The 14,763-nt window shown below is 37.4% G+C and overlaps 2 protein-coding genes across 2 annotated transcripts in view; both read right to left on the bottom strand.

Annotated features, from left to right (window-relative positions):
* Positions 1–2,285, bottom strand: part of LOC131693205 (serine/threonine-protein kinase PAK mbt) — a 29,900-nt gene extending 27,615 nt beyond the window's left edge. The window contains exon 1 of the mRNA XM_058980854.1: positions 896–2,285. Coding sequence (XP_058836837.1) covers positions 896–1,725 — 830 coding nt within the window. The 5' untranslated portion in view covers positions 1,726–2,285. The remainder of the gene's footprint in view (positions 1–895) is intronic.
* A 1,947-nt stretch (positions 2,286–4,232) lies between these two features.
* On the bottom strand, positions 4,233–6,111 carry LOC131693206 (CWF19-like protein 2 homolog). The gene is made up of 2 exons (XM_058980855.1): positions 4,495–6,111; positions 4,233–4,432 (listed from the first exon to the last, which is right to left on the bottom strand). The coding sequence occupies exons 1-2, from the start codon at positions 6,055–6,057 to the stop codon at positions 4,289–4,291; spliced, it is 1,707 nt and encodes a 568-aa protein (XP_058836838.1). The 5' UTR covers positions 6,058–6,111; the 3' UTR covers positions 4,233–4,288.
* Between the last annotated feature and the right edge of the window lie 8,652 nt (positions 6,112–14,763).

Genomic DNA, 14,763 nt, shown 5'->3' with positions numbered 1-14,763 from the left:
TGAAGCCTGCAGAAGGATTTTAAATTTCTTACTACACTTAAACTTACACAGCCACATGCACATACTGTTGTCGTTGAATTAATTTGTATAAGTTATCAAATATCCTGACGATTTCTTAAAAAAAAATCGTCAGCCCATCACAACCTGATGTGTTCAGTAAAACGAAATCGAAAACCCAGTTGCTTACTTCTGTGGGCATTTACCGAAACCGGCAATCAGTTTCAAACGCCTTCCTCATCCTACTTTCAAGCTGGATGAAGTTTTCCTGCAGAATCGAATATCTTCAGTTCAGAGGAAATTAAAATTCATTCACCAACCAAGCAAAGCATTCATTTGCTATATGTGGACAAATTAAGGGCAAAAGGTTGCATCTTTTACATGTTAGAGCATATTATGTGAACTGCGTAATCTATTGTAGTTTTCCATTGAAAAACACCGGGGCAGTAGATTGCACTGGTTTTGCACTTTCTAGCAGAAGTGGGAATGAAACACGTCTAGTTGCCTGCTCTTCTACTAGAAAATGCAATACCAGTGCAATCCACCACCCCCGGGTTTTTCAATGAAAAACGCCATATATCTTGTGCAATTTTGCTCGATAATCCCAATCAGAGTTGGCATTGAAACGAAATTTAGTTTACAACTGAAGCTAAATTCGAACCGGAAATAACTGAATGATTACACTCCCCGCACGAATGAAGAACGCTACAAAAAACTGAAACAGAATCTTTCACACGAATTCGAATTATGTTTCTCTTCCAAGCTCACCCGTGGATATTATTTTTTCTGAACTCTGGTTTGGTTGACGTGTGCCAATATCAATCTTCCAATAACTTTCCAAAACCCTACACCCTGCTGTGGTGTCTCCGGAAAATCGCAAGTCTTTGTTTCCACTCACCTGTTGTTATACAGCACACCGCTATCGGTTACCACATTGACAGGATTGGAAGTGTGATTTCCGTTAGTGCCATTGTTGCCGGTCAAATTCGACTGCTGCTGCTGACCGACGACATTCCCATTCAAATGATGATGATGAGCTCCCATTTGATGCTGTTGCTGTTGTTGATGATGCTGCTGCTGCTGTTGCTGGTGGTGGTGATTGTAGGGTAGCTGGTGAGGATGTTGATGTGCGTGCGGATTGTGTTGTGGATCGAAGTTATTGGGATTGTTAAAGTTGGCCTGATTATCTGGGAATGTGGAAGGCTGTTGCTGTTGGTGTGGATGGAACGGATTTCCGGGAAAATGTTTCGCGGGTAGCGGTGGAAAATTGTTATTAACCGAAGGAAAGGGAGATTGACCGCCACCGATGTGACTTGGTTCTTCCGGAACTGAAGGAGGGACATTGGTACTCGAACGAAGGTCTCCACGACGAACCCTCGGTGGGCTAGAGCTGCGCAAGGAGTTGGATCTAGCCACACTTGATGTTTTTGGCAAAACCAATTTGCCAGGTTCACTGCTGGTTGTAGATGTTGCACTAGAATTGGGATTCTGATGGGGCCGAACTATGGTTTTAAGGTCGAGAATCTCCGTTGGTGTTATTTCAGAAGGGTCGATCAAAGGCAGAGGTCGGTTTGTAGATTTTAGAATCTGGTTATTTCCCACGATGGAAGCCCACTGCAGAGGAAGACCGACATACCGTCCTTCTCGCTTATCGAAACCCGTGTGAACACGATGTTCGAAGTTACTGGGAAATGAAATCTGTGGCTTTTTCTTCTTTTTGGAAAACATTGTCACAACATACACAGCATAAACGTTTTCCCAAGCTAATTACGTTATAAAATGTTTGATTATTGTGCAGTAACTATAAAACTTCATCGGCACTGTGTATTGAATCTTTTTTCTCCGTTATTGCCTTATTACTTTGCGAACTAAGTGGATTAGCCACGCATGATGACAATTTTTTAGATCACTCTTTGTTGTTTTTTACTTTTGGCGTTTACTATTCGTTTCCACTTTTTCCCAAATATGCACAACTACAATCACTCCGTAAGAAGTTGTCAAACACTTGTCAACACACGTATACACAGAGAGAGCAGAAAAAGGGAGGAAAATCTTCAGCTCAGGCTGGCTGTCGTCGAAGTAATTTTGATTTTCAGCTTTGAATCACATTTCCACCCAATGTAATCCAACACTTTTCGAATCGTTGATCACTGTTCTAAACTTTTACGAGATTTCCGCACAATTCCGATCGCACTTTGAGGTGGAAATTTCAACAAAACAAGCACTGGTGACACCGAGACACCCTTTCGCGACTGTGGCAGTTTTGGCTTTTACGTTTTTAGCTGCCTTCTTCTTGATGCCGTGTCGCGTTTGAGTTCCCATGAAGTTGTTCAATGAGTGAAGGTTGCCAGTTTTGCCGATGCGTGTCTTAAATACTAGAGACAGTTTTCAAAATGTCGTAAACGATGTTTATCAGACCCGACTATTTTGGAAGTACCGAGGGAGCACTAAAAATGTCGGGTTTACAACTTTGTAGAAAACACCTTGTTTCTGTTTCTATATATCATTAGAGTCATATGAAGTGCTATCTGCGAACGTGCTTGCTAAAAACTTTTTTGTATCTCTTCCTATATTCTCTTTTAATTATTTACGCAGAAGAATCAGGCTTTTTTGAAACAACAAAACGTTTACTGCTAAGACTTTACTGTATCGATTTTTTGGCCATTTTCGGCCAATTTGAGACTATGTTCACACTACAGAGTTAAAACATGTTTTAATAATTGGCAGTGTAGTGTGAACGTAAAACATAACGACAGTAGCGCACCTGGCTTGGATAACCCAACTACCTTCGAAATCGTTAGAGATTTTACACAAGTTGAATGCTGAAGATGGACGTCTGTTTTCTGTGGTAGTACAGTCGTGATTCGATGGTTGGGCCACAGCCTTGTGCAACTAACGAATTGATTCGCTAGTTGGACCGTCAGACAAATGTCAAAAACTCTCCAAAAGAGATGTTGGCAGTGTAAATGCATCTGTTCACATCTCTAAATATTGTCAGATTGATTGTCAAAGTAAATTTGACATAAGATTTTGGCGTTCAGATGCTTTTTAGTTGGAAAATAGTCCAACTAGGGGAGGTCCAATTAAAATTCGGTCCAGTTAAAAAGTGTCCAACCATCGAATAACGACTGTGTAATACTAAGTGCACACTACGAGTTAAACATGTTTTAACGCTATCTTGATGACATTTTCTCGTTGCTAATGATTATAACGTGTTTTAACTCTGCAGTGTGAACATAGTATAAGAGAAACGAAAGCAATGAAATTGAAAGACGGATAGGTATTCTAGAGCGAATCAGTTATAAACTTAGAACGGAAAACTAGGCCATGTCCATATGAGCGTAATCCTAACACAAAGTTAACACCAAAACGGCGCAAAACTGAGGTCACGCTACAGCTCTGGTCCTCTTAGTCCAGAATAAACAACAAACAAGACAAAGACTTCAAATTTCAACAAAAATAGCGAAAAATATTACAAACTTCTTCCGCTCGTTTTCTCAGTTTCGTAGGAACAAGGGGAACGGAGATGTGGCCATTGCCAGTAAAATAGTCTGCCTTTTTAAAGTTATTGCAAAGATCGTAGAGTAAGCTAGATCAATTATCATCGAGAAGATAACCTGCACCATAAAAATTGAAGTATCCTCGATGCTGGGAGGAGTTCCGTAATATCACAAAGTTGCCGGTTCCCAACCTAGGACTGACCAATCTATATAAAATATAGTTTCACCGATAGATTTTATTTTTTTATATAACCATGTCCCACTCTAATATATATATATATATATATATATATATATATATATATATATATATATATATATATATATATATATATATATATATATATATATATATATATATATATATATATATATATATATATATATATATATATATATATATATATATATATATATATATATATATATATATATATATATATATATATATATATATATATATATATATATATATATATATATATATATATATATATATATATATATATATATATATATATATATATATATATATATATATATATATATATATATATATATATATATATATATATATATATATATATATATATATATATATATATATATATATATATATATATATATATATATATATATATATATATATATCAGTTCTTAAACTTAAGAAACTACTTTCGAGGTGTTTTGTTATGGCGAATCGAACTAGGGATGTTCGAATCAGTAATTGCATCATTAAACATGAAATGGACCTTTTATAAGACCAGTCATTCGAAAATACAAAAACAAGATTATTTACAATGTTTTTCTTTTGTCAAATTATCAAACTCTTTCCACCAGCGTTGAAACTCCTCTACTCGCTGCTTGGGGTGATATTCCCGGCCTGGCTTACGCCAAATTCGTGTATCTAACCCCAAAATACCAGCAATAGTTTCCTGTTTATGGAAGAAGGAAAAAAGATTAGATCTTAATTTTCAGACGTTGTTACATTACTTACTGACGCAAACGTGACCGGAAAACTTTCCTGATCCTCAATCACGTGGGCAAACCCCTTATCCAAATTAAAATTGACCCAAAAGTATGGCAATCCCTTGGGAATCGTCCGCCTGATCTCAAGACCTTGGATATTGTGAAGTTTCTTATTCATCGCCCACTCCGTTTCTGATTCGAGGATCGCTTTTTTGAAATAGAATGGAGCCATTTCGTAGTTATTAGCCGGAACGCATTGTACGTAAGCGTGAGGGTTTCTGTTAATGTAACGAACGGACTCGAAAAAAATTACTTCTTGTTCGTGCGCGGTGAACATTCGTTTAAGTGTTTTACATGTATCCACTAATTCTTGATATACATCTTCATCCATATGTGTGAGGGCTGGGTAATGCGAAACAGGAACAATGAGACAGTGCTTTGGCTGAAGTCCTTTCCAATTTGGAACTGCAAGATATATGTTTTTACCCATCGAAATTACATTATCGTGCAAAAACTGCGAAGAGTTAATGCAGCGTTCGCAGTCTGCTTGAGCTTTCGATAGTTTATTCATATCACGCACGATTTGTTCTTCGTTCAAACGTCCTGACGAGGAAGTGCTAGCGCGGCTATGGTCGAATATGTTCTCCAGATTACTTCCTTCCCGATCCAGCTTCGCAGAAACTTTAAAGAACTGTGCATCCATTGCAGTATTTTCTTGACGCTCCGAGCAAAATTTATCGGTCAGATTATCCGGAGGAAAATTGTGAGGATTTGTTCGTCTTTTTTTACTATGTTTGGAAGGGATATCGTGTGAACTAGTAACAGTGAAGCAGAGTTCTTCATCTGCAGGAGCTTCTCTCCGCTTATCACTCTCTTTCGCTAGTCTGCTAGAATCTTTGAGCTGGTTTCTATGCAACTTTGCTGCATCTAGCTTCACTCTTAGGACGTTTGCCAATTGCGTGTTGCTCATGATTTCTGCTTTAACAATTTTGGCGCCTAAGTCGTTCAATTGCTGATCACTCAGAAACATTCCGTCCTCTTGCGTAGACGTTGTTGCTTGTTCACCTTGTACCTTGGACGTTTCTTTTCGATCTCCTAAAGCCCACTCATCTTTAGATTTTCTCCAACCTTCACTCTTAGTATTCTTCCCAACGTCGGTGTATTTAACTGTATTCAACACACGACAACTATCGTCATCTTCCATAGGCTTTCTGAAACTAGGCAACCCACTTCCTCCGTTTTGCCAGTGTGGATTTAGTTCCCGTACGCTCGTTTTAGGATCGTATTGGACCGCAGTTGTTTTCTTTTCCTCGCCCTTTACCTCTTTGCTGTATGTTGGAATGAGCATAGAATTCATCCAGTCATCGCGTTTTAATGTCTGTTCGGCGGATTGTTTCGGTAGAACTTTCTCAACCCATTGATCTTGTTCCGCATCGCTGTTGATGCTACTGCTAGTACTGTGGCGTTCGCGCTTTTTACGTGACTTACTTTTCTTGTGTTTCTTGTCCTTTTTATGTTTTTTAGATTTTTTCTTGAGTTTTTTGCGGTGATACTTTTCGTCAGAACCACTGCCAGAATCACTGCTACCCATATTATAGTTTTCAAATTTACTGAACTAGATTGTTTAAATTACACAGTGACAATAGTCTGGCACTCTTCAATAAAAAATAATAATCAACAGTACACAAAAGTTCGATCATGAATCGACCAAAGGGCCGAAGACGCAATGATATCGAATCGAGAAAAATAGCTTTGAAAATTTGCTTCAAAAAATTAAATCGTATTTTAACAGTGTTTGCATACTGCGCTTTCAAATGTATTGAAACACTTCAAAACAATACTAGTTTTCGGAAGCATTACGAAAATATTTTATATATTAACGTTTTCGTTGATAAAATTGAAAAAAATATATTTCGCCGAGTGTTGTTATGAAATGTTGATTAGGCCATTTTTGAGTCGCCCTCTTATTTTGACCACTCACAATTTCGCCCTGCAGTGTCGCCAGAAAACAAAAACCAAATGTGGGTTTCGCCGTGCTCGCCGGAGGGGAAAATTTGTTATTCTTCCCGGGCGTATCAAGCAGTTGGTTTTTGTTTAGGGCGACACTGTTACGGGCTTTGTAAACAATGATGCTGTCAATTTCGCCCGTACACACTACCTTAGAAATGCAGAGGCGTAATCCGCCTGGCGGCTTGTTTACAGTCGAAAGTCGGTTCCGCCGTTTTGTTTTTTATTGATTTTCATGAAGTGTGAATCATTTATAAATGAGTTTTTATATTTATTATGAAGTATTTTTACTCCTCTTTAAGATATTACTCAAATCTCCGTTTGTGTACATTTGTTATATAGGCCCATTTGTCGGTTCACGATCGAGTTAACAAAAAAATTCTATCAGATTCAAAAATAAATATACACGTTCGTTTAATATAACTTCATTCTAATCTAAATCCTAACTCAGCGATGACTCAGGGTTGCCAAAATTAAATCTGTATTTTTGTCCTAAAAAATCTTTTCATCTGTATTTACTCTTCGAAAAATCTGTGTCGATATCTGTATCGAATCTGTTGAGTCGTTTAACCTTTTGCTGGATAATCTATCGAAGATATTAATTCTTGTGGTTTAAATCAGTCAAGCAAGGGCAGTTTACATTTTCATAAAAAACACTACAAGTCGTTCTGATATTTTACATCCAGAAACTTGAACTTTAGCAATGTGCACAAAGGAAAAATAATTTTCTTCTTCATTTAATGACTTTTGTTGACATATAATGTTATATACATTAAGTCGACCAATGCAGCTATCGAATTCTCGGAAAAATTGAGAGTTAACAAAGACACAGAGCATTACAATTACGGCCAATTTCTTCACTGGATGAAAATTCAGTTTTCAGGTTGCTGGTGACCAATTTTCCGAAAACCGTTTCATTCAAGTGAAGAAATTGGCCGTTAACGTTTCTGGAAGTAGACTTCAGCCACCCGGTCAGCGTGGCAAGCAGAAAGTTAGCAAAAGTTGAGCAAAGCGAAATTGATGCTGGAAGAGTTTCTGCGAGCACTTTGCGCGTTTTGTGCGAGAATTCTGGCAACGAATTCGCTCAAATGCAACAACCGTTTCTGACAGAAGCGGTTAAACCAACCGATGCTGCTCACTTTTATCCAGAATCTAGCCAGAAATGTACGGCCAAGATCTCTGCACGCTTCCTGCAACATCTTTGTCAGATGTTTTGCTCGATTCGTGCTAAATTCTACCAGGTAGGAATTGCCAGAATCTTTGCACAGTTTATGTCCGAGTTATGCCAGGGTTTAGCTTGGTTCCTGTCAAAATTTGCCAGAAAATGCGAGCGAAACCGAGTTCGCCCTAGCTCAACTAACCCGACAAGATACGCGCAGAAATATGACAGGGCTGCCAAACCAAGACTTACAGACATCTAGCAGAGCGGTCTCTGCCAGAAAATTTGCTCACTGGGCAGGCGTTTGCTGGGTGCTAACCTGAGTGTATTACAAACTTTTGTCTTCAGAGTGAGCCACCAATCTTAAAAGTAAAGATATATTTTAATATAGAGGGCTAAGCTGAGAGAGACAGAGAGGAAGTATTACCACAGATAACAGACGTTTAGGCTCGATTTGAATCGTGTGTAAATACCCGCTGCTGAAATTCCGAATAAATCAGACATCTGAAACATGTTTGGCAAACGTTTGCAGATGGCGCAGTGATCACTACAATGCAGTTAGAGTGCAGCTGTCGAACACGTGTAGCAAACAGTTGCGCAGATGGCAATAGTGAAACACGGATTTTCAACGTATATCAATTTGAAAGTTTACACAGGTTTTTGAAGAAATTTTGTTCTAGCCTAAACGTCTGTTATCTGTGGTATTACTGAAACTGAAAAAATTATGTCCAAAAACAGTATTTGTAACATCATTTCTCAAAAATCTGTGTATCTGTACATGCACGGAAACATCTGTATATCTGTACATACAGATTCTTGGTCTGAAAATGGCTGAAAAATCTGTATAAATACAGATTATTCTGTATTTTTGGCAACCCTGATTTCATAACAACACTCGGCGAAATATATTTTTTTCAATTTTTTCAACGAAAACGTTTTTATATAAAATATTTTAGTAATGCTTCCGAAAACTAGTATTGTTTTGAAGTGTTTCAATACATTTGAAAGCGCAGTATGCAAACACTGTTAAAATACGATTAAATTTTCTGAAGCGAATTTTCAAAGCTATTTTTCTCGATTCGATATCATTGCGTCTTCGGCCCTTTGGTCGGTTCATGATCGCGTTGAATTCTAACGATTTCACTACCTGGGCGCCAGGTTAACGATATGAAATGAACTTTTACATTCGACAAGTTTTGATTCGAGCCAACAACATCCAGCCGGCATAACTCGGAAATAAACCGTGGAAAGATTCTGGCAACTCCTACCTGGTAGAATTTAGCACGAATCGAGCCAAACGTCTGGCAAAGATGTTGCAGGAAGCGTACAGAAATCTTGGCCGTACATTCCTGGCTGGATTCTGGCTAAAAGTGAGCAGTATCGGTTAGTTTAACCGCTTCTGTCAGAAACGGTTGTTGCATTTGAGCGATTTTTTTGCCTTCTAGATTTTTTCCATTATATAAATGTTCTAGAACATTGTTTGGACTGTTAAGCTGCATTAATTTGTCGAAGACGGAATCTTGCTATCGCTTGTATGGGTAGAGATATTCACGTTTTTTTTATTGAAAATTGCTCTTTTTCCAATACCGATAACTTTTAAATGGGCAAACCACTTGGTAATTAAATTAAAGTGCAAGAAAAGCACAACAAATGCTGGAATAATCATACCTCCCCAAGGCGGCCCTCTATCGAAATGCTCGAGTTGAAGTTTGCCTCATTTCGTCATCAAATAAACATTGTTGTTGCATTTAAGCGAATTATTTGCCAGAATTCTCACACAAATCGCGCAAAATACTGGCAGAAACGCTGACAGAATCAATTCGATCGTGAACCGACAAATGGGCCTATATAACAAATGTACACAAACGGAGATTTGAGTAATATCTTAAAGAGCAGTAAAAATATTTCATAATAAATATAAAAACTCATTTATAAATGATTCACACTTCATGAAAATCAATAAAAAAACAAAACGGCGAAACCGACTTTCGACTGTAAACAAGTCACCAGGCGGATTACGCCTCTGCATTTCTAAGGTAGTGTGTACGGGCGAAATTGACAGCATCATTGTTTACAAAGCCCGTAAACAGAGTCGCCCTAAACAAAAACCAACTGCTTGATACGCCCGGGAAGAATAACAAATTTTCCCCTCCGGCGAGCACGGCGAAACCCATATTTGGTTTTTGTTTTCTGGCGACACTGCAGGGCGAAATTGTGAATGTTCAAAATAAGAGGGCGACTCAAAAATGGCCTAATCAACATTTCATAACAACACTCGGCGAAATATATTTTTTTCAATTTTATCTACGAAAACGTTATTATATAAAATATTTTCGTAATACTTCCGAAAACTAGTATTGTTTTGAAGTGTTTCAATACATTTGAAAGCGCAGTATGCAAACACTGTTAAAATACGATTTAATTTTTTGAAGCGAATTTTCTAAGCTGTTTTTCTCGATTCGATATCATTGCGTCTTCGGCCCTTTGGTCGGTTCATGATCGAATTTCGCTTTGTTCAACTTTTGCTAACTTTCTGCTTGCCACGGTGACTGCACGCAAACGAAAAACTACCTAAAATTGAGTTCTTTTGAGTCAATCTCGGGGTATCGTGGAGGAAGGTGAAATTAGAAAATTACCTAATTTTGAGTATACCCCAAACAACTCCAAAGTACCTTCCTCCACGGAAGACCTCGACTGAGTCGAATCTCTCGTTTTGTTTTTGACAACACTAATAAGTGCGAAAGCTTATTCCGGAGCGAGATGCATTATAGTATAGGTTTTCACATTCGCCATGTTTGAGTGTGTTGGTTTGTTGCTAGTGAAGTTAATCATGGCGCCCAGGACCGCGAAGCACATAATCAACAAACTGACCAGGGTTGTTAATACGATACATTTTTCGCGATAATTTATCGGCGTTACTCGTTAACGATAATGTATCGTCATCGAAAACTCCGTTAACGATAATGTATCGTCGCCTTCATCGTCATCGTCGATAATTGTATCGTCGTATTCATCGTCATCGTCGGTTCATCGGTTATCGTGATACATTTTGCGTTACTTTCCCGTTTATTGGAGTTGAAGTTGATGCGGTTAACTTTCAGTTGTTTAGAAATAAATACCTGTTGAAGGACATGTTATTGGCAGTTGAAAATCAATAGTTTTGGACATTTTCTATGCACAGCGGAGTCCGACGATGCGTCAAAGAGATTTTTTTTCAACTTTTCGGGAAAGTGTATTATACTGAAGGGAAAGTTGTTGGCAGTTGAAAATCAATAATTTTGGACATTTTAAATACGCAGAAGGGTCCGACGATGTGTCAAATTGGATTTTGTTTTTAATTTTTCGAGTAAGTTGGTGCACAGAAGAGTCCCAGGTGCACAGTGCGGCAAAAAGGTGATCAAAATTGTTTTGACGATGAAAACAAATTTTGAGCTATTGTGTAATTAGTAATTTTTATCACGCAAAGACATATATTGAAAAAACTACTAAACCACTATTATTAGGCCATTCACAAATTATACTATACGTTTAAGTGGTGTGGTGATTAACAGATTTTATTATAATTTTAATTTAAACTAGAAGATTTTGAATTTTAAAAAGGAGAATATACATATTTCCGATGTATATTTTTTTCTAGTTGGGATGCTTTTAGCCCCCTCCTCCGTTTCTTCTCTCCACTATGTAACAAGATGCTTCATGCTTCCTTCTTTTACCCTCAAATATGTAGTGTAATTTATGAACGACCTCATAATAGAGTTTTAGTCGTTTTTGAATACAGTGAAGACCCGTTTTTTTCAGCCCCTTGGTGAATTGACATTGACAAAATCGGCACATATTTTTTCTGGTTCTGAAGAGACGATGTCGAAACGCAAACACCAAGAGTAATATAATTTTTCCTTTCTTTTTAATAAACCGCAGTGGTAAAAATAATCTTCTTTAGTCCCTCGACAAAGCCTCATAACCCGTTCTTATTATTTAGTAAAAATTTCCCTTAGGAGGTCTTACAGTACAGTAGTATTATTTTTGTATATTTTGCAGTATATATAGTGTTTGTTTTACAGATTCGTCTTGGTGAAATTTGTGGCTTCCATACCAAATCATTGCTTTTTGGACACTAAATCATTCGATAACTTCTAAGTTGTAAGAGATACAAATAAACTAACATTACAAAAATTCTGTATTTTCTTAAGTTGAACGAAATCTTGGAACATTTTGAAATTCTACAAAATTACCAGGAAAAGTATTTTTAAATAAGCAATTTTGTTGGGTATATCAAAGAAATCTTCACAAACGTATAATTAAATCGACAGATAGACACATAGTCTCTTCAGCGAAATCAATTAATATTCTCACAAACTTTGCCAAAAAAAGTTTTTTTTTTTATTTTCATTTAAATGACCAAACAAAAACTTGCTTCTCAGTTTTAAAGGGATTAATCACCTAACTAATACTTTTTAAATGCAAAAAAATATAAATAAACTTTGCTGAAGACACTATAGCTAAAAATGTTTTTCGTGGTTCAAAGAACTTCTTTCACCTTTTTGCCATTTTGAAAACACTGTGCACTGGTGGAGATTCTCCTGTGAATTGAAAATATCCAAAACTATCGATTTTCAACTGCCAACAACCTGCCCTTCAATATAAAAAGTTCGCGAAAAGTTGAAAAAAATTCTATTTTGACGCACCGACGGTACATGTCCAAAACTATTGATTTTCACTTATTAATAACTTCTTCAATATAATAAACTTTCCCTAAAAGTTGAAAAAAAATCCATTTTGACACATCGTCGAACCCCCTGTGTATTGAAAATGTCCAAAACTATTGATTGTCAACTGCTAATAACTTTCCCTTCAATATAAAACACTCTCGAAAAGTTAACAAAAAATTCCATTTTGACACATCGTCGAACCCCCCTGTGCATAGAAAATGTCCAATACTATTGATTTTCAACTGCCAACAACATGTCCTTTAATAGTTATTTATTTCTAAACAATTGAAAGTTAACCGTATCAACTTCAACTCCAATAAACGGGAAAGTAACGCAAAATGTATCGCGATAACCACCGATGAATTATCGACGATGACGATGAATCCGACGATACATTATCGTTAGCGGAGTTTCCGATGACGTTGACGGGTGGTTAACGTTATCGACGATGACGATTAATTATCGATTAGCAACCCTGAAACTGACCAATCGAAACGAAGCTTGTGAGCACGTGGTGAAAATAAGTATAATGTCCGGGATCGCAAAAGCGCAAATGTTTACATCACTAACCAAACAGAATGAAGTATGGGACCACGTAAAAGAGATTATAACTACTAGAGGGAGCAAAGCGCTACTGTCTCCATGTATTCACTGACTGAAACATGGGGTCTCGCTCTAGCATATTGTATTCCATTACTTTGACATGTGTGTACCCGGGGCATTATGTGTCAAACTAATGGGTCTATCATATGTAGGAGCGAGATGATAAATTTTCAGTGGTAACAGCGACATGCGTAGTTACAATATCTTTTGACCACGTGCTTTTGTTTTCTCTTTCATTTCTTCTTGTTTGCTCGAAAAAAGTGACAGTCTATGCTCACATAGGAAAAAATGTAGGCACCTGTACATCTCGATTCCGGAGATTGTTTTATTTTACCGTGTGGGTACCTGATAAGCGGACCCTACACGAGCAGAAATATTGACGATAAATCATATTTTGATCATAATATTGATGGTGTAAGGTCGTCTTGAAAATCTTGATTCTGTAGAATTTAAATGGGATTGATGGATTGAAGCAGTCTTGTCAATATATTTATTGACAATATCCCAGTCAAAAAGGGCAAGTTGCTGGCAAACGGGGGGCTATTTGCCAACTCGGATGCGCGATTTGCCCTTCAATTTAACTCTACCCGCCCTTAAATCGCCCAGGCAACGCGCCATTAAATCGCCCCTAATTTCCTAATATGAAAATTACAAACATTACTTTTTTTCGGATTCATTATGTACTCACATAAACTTATCACTACACTAGATAATCACCACCAAACTATAGGAAGAATCAATGGTGAAATTGGCATTGCACACCAAAACTTACCACAATCTGACTTTTATTAAGAGTTTAGGTCAGATATTTTGTTCCACTATATTTACACACGATTCCACAATTTCCCACATTCGTTGAAGTGCACTAGACAAACAAAATACAAGCGAGAACAAGCCAATCGTTTAAAAAACTATTTTAAGCTTAAGCCAAGCATGAACCGCCATGTTTGAAATGCGCAAAAAAAATTGTCTAAATGTTGAAATTGCCTTTAAGTCGTATTCGCAAATTGCATTTGTTCCTAGGGGCAATTAGCACAGGCGAGTTGAGTTAAACGTCAAACTGTTTAAATCGCCTGACCATGTTCGTCCGCATTTTTTTTGACCGGGATTTATGTTTCGTGTAGGCTCCGCTATTAGGTTCTTTACTAACACAGTTAACCTCACTTTTCTTGGCAGTTCGCTTGTACTGTTTACATGGACTTAGAAAAATTTGTGGACGACTAGATTCGCTCGAAGCAAATCGTAAAGTCCATGTAAACAGTACAAGCAAACTGTCAAAAATGAACACTCAGTTCATTTGTGACGTCAGCGTAAAGTATTCAATAAATACTCAAATTTGACAAAATTTTCCACCTTTCTTATTCCCAGTCAAAAAGGGCAAGTTGCTGGCTAACGGGGGGCTATTTGCCAACTCGGATGCGCTAATTGTCCTACAATTTGCCAGCAATTTGCTGACAATTTGGGGGCTATTTCAAATGCAACATTTGGGCGATTTGCCACCGTCATTTTTTAGCCGCTCTACCCGCCCTTAAATTGCCCCCAAGTCGCCCAGGGAACGCGCCATTTAATCGCCCTTAGTTGCCTAATATGAAAATTACAAATAATACTTATTTTTGGATTCATTATCTACTCACCTAAACTTGTCAGTATACATCACCACCAAACTATAGGAAGAATCAATGGTGAAATCGGTATTGCACACCAAAACTTACCACAATCTGACGTTCATTAAGATTTTAGGTCAAAGATTATGTTCTGCTATACTTCCACACGATTCCACAATTTCCTACATTCGTGGGTTTAATGAGGTGCACTAAAC

This window comes from Topomyia yanbarensis, chromosome 3, assembly GCF_030247195.1.
Source record: "Topomyia yanbarensis strain Yona2022 chromosome 3, ASM3024719v1, whole genome shotgun sequence".
In the NCBI taxonomy this organism is placed as follows: Eukaryota; Metazoa; Arthropoda; class Insecta; order Diptera; family Culicidae; genus Topomyia; species Topomyia yanbarensis.
The sequence above is the reverse complement of the archived record's forward strand: the minus strand, read 5'-3'. Positions and strand labels throughout refer to the sequence as shown.

What these genes read in the sequence shown, in the direction of transcription:
- LOC131693206 (XM_058980855.1), bottom strand. Translation starts at nt 6,057, where the DNA reads ATGGGTAGCAGTGATTCTGGCAGTGGTTCTGACGAAAAGTATCACCGC. An exon ending in TTCCGGTCACGTTTGCGTCA is followed by an intron (nt 4,433 to 4,494) that starts GTAAGTAATGTA and finishes TTCCATAAACAG; the next exon opens with GAAACTATTGCTGGTATTTT.